The sequence below is a fragment of the Glycine soja genome, chromosome 16 (genome assembly GCF_004193775.1).
Source record: "Glycine soja cultivar W05 chromosome 16, ASM419377v2, whole genome shotgun sequence".
Classification (NCBI taxonomy): Eukaryota; Viridiplantae; Streptophyta; class Magnoliopsida; order Fabales; family Fabaceae; genus Glycine; species Glycine soja.
In genome coordinates, this window is record NC_041017.1 from 5,850,091 (window position 1) to 5,856,865 (window position 6,775).

The following is a 6,775-nucleotide window of genomic DNA, read 5'->3' on the forward strand; positions in this document are numbered from 1 at the left end:
AAAATTAAGATAAAATTGAATTCATATTTACCAAAATTTAAAATTAATTACAATTTCAATAGTTGATTTTATAATTAATAGTTATTACTGCATTTTATTTTCTAAAGTACATTCCCCCGCTTTTTAAAAGAATTTTTTTAGCCTTAGTTCATGTAGACCAAGACCTAGTGGATTGGAATAGGCCATTTTGACCTAGAGATATGTCATTTGCCGTGATTGGATCCTCTCTTGCCTTTCCAGCACAAAATAAAATGAAGAGCATGCACACAATGAACAGAGAGAAATAAATTATGGAAAAATAAAATAAAAAAGTAGAGAGACATTGAGGAGACATTTTCATATCCAAAAACCATGATTTCTAAAAAAGTCGATTCCTAAAATAATCATGATGATTAATGAGAAAGTTGATCCTTGAAAATCTTAATTTCTTGAAATGAATAAATATGTTTGCTAGCTTTAATATGTTCAAAGCAATTAAAAATTCATGTATAGTACGTAATTAAAATTTTTCCTTTCACTTGAAAAAGTTTAATTCCTGCCTCCCTCCTTAGGGATATTTTTGCGGGGAGGTGAATTAAAATTGATTACGGACAATCATAGTTTCATAACAATTTTTTTAATCATTATTAATTACATATCAAACATTAGAATTCTAGTTTCCAAATTCTCGTAAAAGAAAAAAATTGTCTACCAAACACCCCCGTTGAGAGGATCCAGGTCTGTCAATTACCTGATGCTAATTTCTGAAGTGAATTGGATCCACTGAGACCTACCGGTACAAGCAAGAGAAGCAACACTGCTTTCCAGTTTTCAGTTTCCCTAACCTCCAAAAAAGGATGTACAACCGTTGAGAGATCAAAATCTTTAAAGTAAAAAACAGCTATAAATACTTCGAGATGAAGTACTACTCCAAACACCTATACATCCTACCATATCAACACTAACAGTACTACTTAGACTGATCTCTGCTTAAGAAAATTAGCCTCTTTGGTTACTAGTTTAATACCTCTCACCCAAAGCTCAGCAACTTCTAACCCTCCATCACACACAAAATGCACTTCCCTGCTCTTGCCAGTAAGCACCCTAAACATTCCAGGTTCATCTGCATCACCTTTCTTGTACCTATTTCGGTGTAATGTTGAGCTTGGCCCCAACTCTGCCTCACAGCAAACCACATTTCTCCGGCTTGACTTCCCCCAACACAGCACACCGGCAGAGCCCAACATTTGCATTTGTTTCCCATGGGGAGAGCCCTTACCACCTTTAGTGTGCTTCAGAACATAGGCACCACCTAATACCAATTTACGAGCGAGTTCATCTAGTATAACAGCCTCTGCATAGTTTTTCCCTCCTGTGAATTTCCTTGCGAGTAAAAGCGCAGTTTCCCCTCGAGCGTTTTTGGCATTACAATTAGCACCATATGAAATTAGAAGCTCACAAATGGATGCATGGCCTTCCCTTGCTGCTAACATGAGTGGAGTGTAGTCCTCTCCATCAGGGGCATTGACATCATAACCTTTGCTGGTAAGCAATGTAACAGCATCCAAGTCACCACGACGAGCTGCGCGATGTAATGCGTAGAATCCACCAGCATTGATATTGCCCTTTTCAAGCTCAAACTCAAGCATGACCTTTTCGAATAAATCACAGTTCTGATTCATTTCAGATAGGGTTATTGCTGTTTCACCAGATTTATTGCACAACTTTACATCAGCTCCCGCATATACCAGCAATCGAAAACAGTCCACATGGCCCTTTGAAGCAGCATGCATAACTGCAGAGAAACCACTATCGTCTTGATAGTCAAGATTAAATTCTCCAGATTCAATGACAATTTTCAATGCTTCAGTATCTCCGACTTGAGCTACAAATATGAAAGGCGAAAAGGAAGTAGTGTTGCTGGATTCAGGTATCTTGCCTCTTTTGATTGTATCCAACACTGCTTGTTGGAAACCCAGTGACCACTTGTTTGACTCAGCGATCGAACTTGCAGATTGACCAGCAGTATTCACCAAGCCAAAATCAGCCCCAGCCATTGTTAGTACTTTGAGACACTCCTCTTGCTTATATTTTGCACAGATCATCAAAGCTGTCTCACCAGAGTCTGTTGTGGAGTTCAAATCACAACCAAAATCAATAAGCCCTTGAATAATTGTTGGTAAGCCTTTCCGGGATGCCATGTGTATAGGCAGGAAATGAGTCTTGCTGGTAGTTTTAACTGGGGCTTCCACATCCGCACCACATTCTAAGAGCACCTTGACAGCCTCAACATTGCCACAGAGTATAGCATGATGTAGAAGGGTCCTTCCACGGTGAGGTTTGGAGGAGACATGTTGCAGGAGCAAACGTAGTATAGCACCATTTTTCTCAAAATACTCGACTGCACACCAGGTTATGCCATAAGATTCTCCCAGCCCAGCACCAACACGAAGCTCTTCACCAGTAGAAGTGTCCCATGACCATGCTCCAAGCCTCACCCGAAAGTCTAACCTAACACCATTCTGTAGTTCATTTGTAAGAAAAGTCTTGGTGAGGTTCATTTCACATTGACAATAAAATCTTGAAAGTGAAAAGGTAAATCCAATACTGCAATATGTCACTATCAGCAGAATAAACCCATCAAAGTTAAAACACTAATTTAACCATGAAAATCTTATTTTGCTTTATTCTTTTGTAGATAGTTGTGCCACTGCAGAAACCTGTTGAATATCATTAAAAGAAGTCACTACTACCTTTGATCCAATGACCATAATCTTCAGCATTAACAAAGTATTTCATGCCATAAAGTCACATGGCTTCTTACATAATTCATTATAGCTTTATGCAAATTATTTTGAATACAATGGGGTGCAAAAACTAGGACAGGGCAGAGATATGAAATATTCTCATGCACTAAACAAAATTGTAACAATAATCAAAAGTTTGAAAGGGGCAATGGTAAAGATTACCTGCAATAGCAAATCAACAACAGGGACCTGCCTATGAATTACAGAAGCAACAAGTGCAGTACAATCCACATTTGTGTGGAGAGAAGGCTTAAGTGACTGTAAAAGCACCCGGTCTGTTGCACTTGCATCCACACCACACTGCCATTCGAAAAAAATCCCAAGTTTAGCATATTCAATTAACCATAAACCGTAACTAAAAAGTACCAGTAAAAAACTGAGTACAAGCATAGGTTTATTTAGTTTCCCTTGGAGACTGGCAGCTAAATACTAAGATGGCGACTCAGAATATATGATGGGAACCAGTCAGTTAGAATCCAGGAAGAAGAAAATACATACTAGATGTTTCCTCTTGCAAAAGGACATGTGAAATGTTTGAGGAAATTTTATGGAAAACCAACTAGCATGGCAAATACATGAAAGTTTTCTGAATATAGAGAGAGCAGGAGGGAGAAACATTATCAGATTGTAGCATATAGCATCCAAATCATATACACTAGCAATAGTACATAACAAAAGATGTCCATGATAAAGTCAATGTCCTTTGGGTTTAAAAGAACATCATGTTAGGGGTTAGGCAAGTAACTCCAGAGGTCCTATCTTCTTAATGCTTAGTATAATACTGATCAAACTATAGCAAATGCTACAATAGTACTAATTTATATCTATGTTCAGTGGTTCAATTATAGAATCTCTAGAACTATGCTGCAGCAGAGCATAACACACCTTTATGAGCGTCTCGACCACATCAACAAGCCCCCTGCAGCTTGCAGTCACTAGAGCATGTACAGCAACATGAGGTCGGATCAAATCAGAGTTCATGAGCAGTTCCACACACCTTGCTTGGCCATGACAACTTGCCTCTATAAGAGCTTCTTCACATGCTGGTTGCGATGCCCCTGCTTTAAGTAAGATCTCAAGAATGTTAAAGTGACCCTCCCTCACTGCTGCAGTTGTTGCAAAGCCTCTGAAGAGCTTCTGGTTTACATCAGCTCCCACACTCTGCCATTGAAGAAGAAAAAACATTCAATATTGTTTTGCATGTTTAATTAGACTGTTCTTAAGAAATAACTGTTTATTTTTTAAATTATTTTTAAAAAATTCCTAAAAATATACTAAACCACCCTGACAAAATCTCTACATGTATTTATTTTATTTCTTCACTTAAGTTCAAGGTGTTGGAAGGTAAGGTAGGACCATAGGAATATTACAACACAGATAAAGTAAGAAATCAGGAATTTCGAATACTCTTGCGACACAGTGCCTTCCATACTTCAATCATTTTTCATTAATTTTCTAGTAACTAATCCTGTTATGAATTAGCTCAAGATTAAATCCACAGAGATACAGAAACGAAGGGGAACAAAAGATTATGCGACAAGGCAAAGTGAAATAGAAGATAAAAGTGAACAAAATCAATCAACAAAAAAAGGTTTTTTTGTGTGTGGGTGGGGCCTCAGGAGGGAGGGAAGTATCAAGCGTAAATTGCAATGTCCAATGGTCGGGGTCAGTATGGGGCACACAAGACACGAGTGCAAGACAAGCTTGCTACCAAAAGGGGAAAAAATATATATAATTATGAAAATAAACATCAAACATGTCTTCATCTAGTGCTCTCAAGAATTTTTTACTATGTCGTAAAAATTAGGGGATAAACTATTTTTTTAACGCAGTAGAGTACTTTTCTTCCTTTTATGCAGGTCCTGTTTCTGGGTGGCATGAAGAGGAAAAAAAATGACAGACACTGAAATATTTTCCTCTGGAATAAAATGGAACGTGTCATTTCATCGCAAGCTTAGAGTGATTTGAAAGCCTTACGAATCGCAATATTCATTTTCTTTGTCGCTTCAAAAAAACCCCAAAACTGTACATCGTTTTGGATACATGCTTGATATCGGACAAGTTTCATATTTAAGATTAATCAAAAAAAGGATTATCTATCATTATTGTTTATGCACAAGTTTAAGAAGTGTTTGACAGTATTAAAAAAAATCCAAATCTCACGTTAACTAAAAGTAAAGTCAAATTTAAATATATAAGTGAGGAAAACCTCACTTGTAAGATTCTAAGACTTGACACTCGAGTATTTCTCTGTCTCTCTTTAGATTTAGATTCAGATTCAGGAAGAATGACAAAGGAAAATGGACAGATATGAATGTAGAACAGTTGTATACAGTGACAACGACGGAGAAAAGTGAAGTGGGGACCAACCACAGCGAAAACTCGTCCAATGAAAACGCGAACGGGTTTCAAAAATTCAAAATCAACGTTACTACTTCAATGCTACTTTTTCCTTCTCCCAGACGAAATCCACTTCCGTTTCAAAAATGAACAGCGCGAATAGTAGTATTTTTTTTTTTTGAACTCGAAATTCAATTTAGGAACAGATAAAACTCGAATTAAAAACACAGTGATCTCGCAAGTTGAAATTTGACGGTTAAAACACACGTTCCACGAGTTGAGCAAATAACAAAACAGTTCAAAATCAACGAATCTGCATATATTATTTTAGAAAGAAAAAAAAGAAGAAGGACGAAGCCCATTTGAATCGTTGAAATCGAAGAACTCGGAATCAGAGAAATCCGAAAAGGAAAATTGATAAAACAGTTTAAGAGAAATGCCGGCAACACTTTTTCTCTAAGACTTTCTTTCTAACACTGTCTTGTCTACGTGATTGGTTAAAATTTGTTGAAATAATTACTTCTCATTTAATCAGAGTGTTTGAAAGAGAATGTCGCTGGCATTCCTCGTTTGAAACCGAAAGCGCGGATCGCTAAACGAGCGACCGCGACGACGGCATTGTTAATTACCAGTAACTTCTTGACGAGGGCAGCGTGGTCGGCGTGGACGGCGAGGAAAAGCGGCGAGACGTCGGAGACGAATTCCTGGAAGTCGAGGCGGAGTTGGCTGGGGGACTCTGGGAGGAGGAGGAGGTCGGTGGAGGCGGTCTTGAGAGTGACGGCGCCGGCGAAGTTGACGTCGACGGAGGGATCGGCAATGCAGCGGAACGCCAAGGGGAGATCGCCGGAGTGGGAGGCTTCGAGGAGGCGCTGCGACACTTCGGCCTCGTAGTTAACCGGGAACACCTGCTTGGCCGAGAACACCGTCATTGGGCGGCGGTGGCGAAGGTGGAGGTCTCAACTTAGTTTTATTAGGTGGTTAGGGTGAGAGGGAGCATGCGCTCGTATCAAAAAGTGAAAATCTCTCTTTTTTCTCTTTGAAGAAGAAGACTCGAGACTCGAGAGAAGTTGAAAGAAGTGAGCGCGATAGGGGGGAGACACAGAGAAGAAGGGAGTGCGTGGATATTTACTATTTATACTTGAATGGAATAACTACCGCTAAACAAAAGCCACTAAAACGTTAAGTGTTCTTCTGATATTTGGTTAAGAAATCATAAAAAAAAAAAATTAATAAGAGAAGACGTATCATATAATAATAGTTATTTTATTAAAAAAATGAGAATGATGAATCTTAACATTAGATTAAAAATGAAAAGTAAACATTAAAATATTTAATTTAACTCATTTTAAGATATCTTAAACTTATTACTACCATCATCTGTATTTAGTGTTATCATCACCATGATTATTGTCACTCTTACTTTTACCATCACCATCATCTTGATCGTGTTGGTCATCAACGAGATTTCTGTTATTGTTGTCACAACCAACATAACCATCGTCATGATAAGAATCAAGATGGTGATGATTTAGACTTAAATTAATTTTTGATTTTTAATTTTAATATTTTATTTTAATCTAAAAGTTGAAATTGATCATTTTTACTTTCACATAAGATAATTATTCTCTTATGATATATCCTATTTAATG

The 6,775-nt window shown here is 37.8% G+C and overlaps 1 protein-coding gene across 1 annotated transcript; it reads right to left on the reverse strand.

The window, feature by feature from the left end:
• Positions 1-597: 597 nt before the first annotated feature.
• Positions 598-6,219, reverse strand: LOC114389601 (ankyrin-3-like). The gene is made up of 4 exons (XM_028350303.1): positions 5,756-6,219; positions 3,672-3,947; positions 2,949-3,086; positions 598-2,501 (listed from the first exon to the last, which is right to left on the reverse strand). Exons 1-4 carry the CDS (start codon positions 6,053-6,055, stop codon positions 954-956), a joined length of 2,262 nt encoding a protein of 753 aa, XP_028206104.1. The 5' UTR covers positions 6,056-6,219; the 3' UTR covers positions 598-953.
• Between the last annotated feature and the right edge of the window lie 556 nt (positions 6,220-6,775).

Excerpts from the sequence above, each read along its gene's own strand:
- LOC114389601 (XM_028350303.1), bottom strand. The coding sequence starts at position 6,055 with ATGACGGTGTTCTCGGCCAAGCAGGTGTTCCCGGTTAACTACGAGGCC. Across the intron at positions 3,948-5,755 it reads CCCTCGTCAAGAAGTTACTG|AGTGTGGGAGCTGATGTAAA; the intron begins GTAATTAACAAT and ends CTTCAATGGCAG. Across the intron at positions 3,087-3,671 it reads TGGTCGAGACGCTCATAAAG|TGTGGTGTGGATGCAAGTGC; the intron begins GTGTGTTATGCT and ends TTCGAATGGCAG.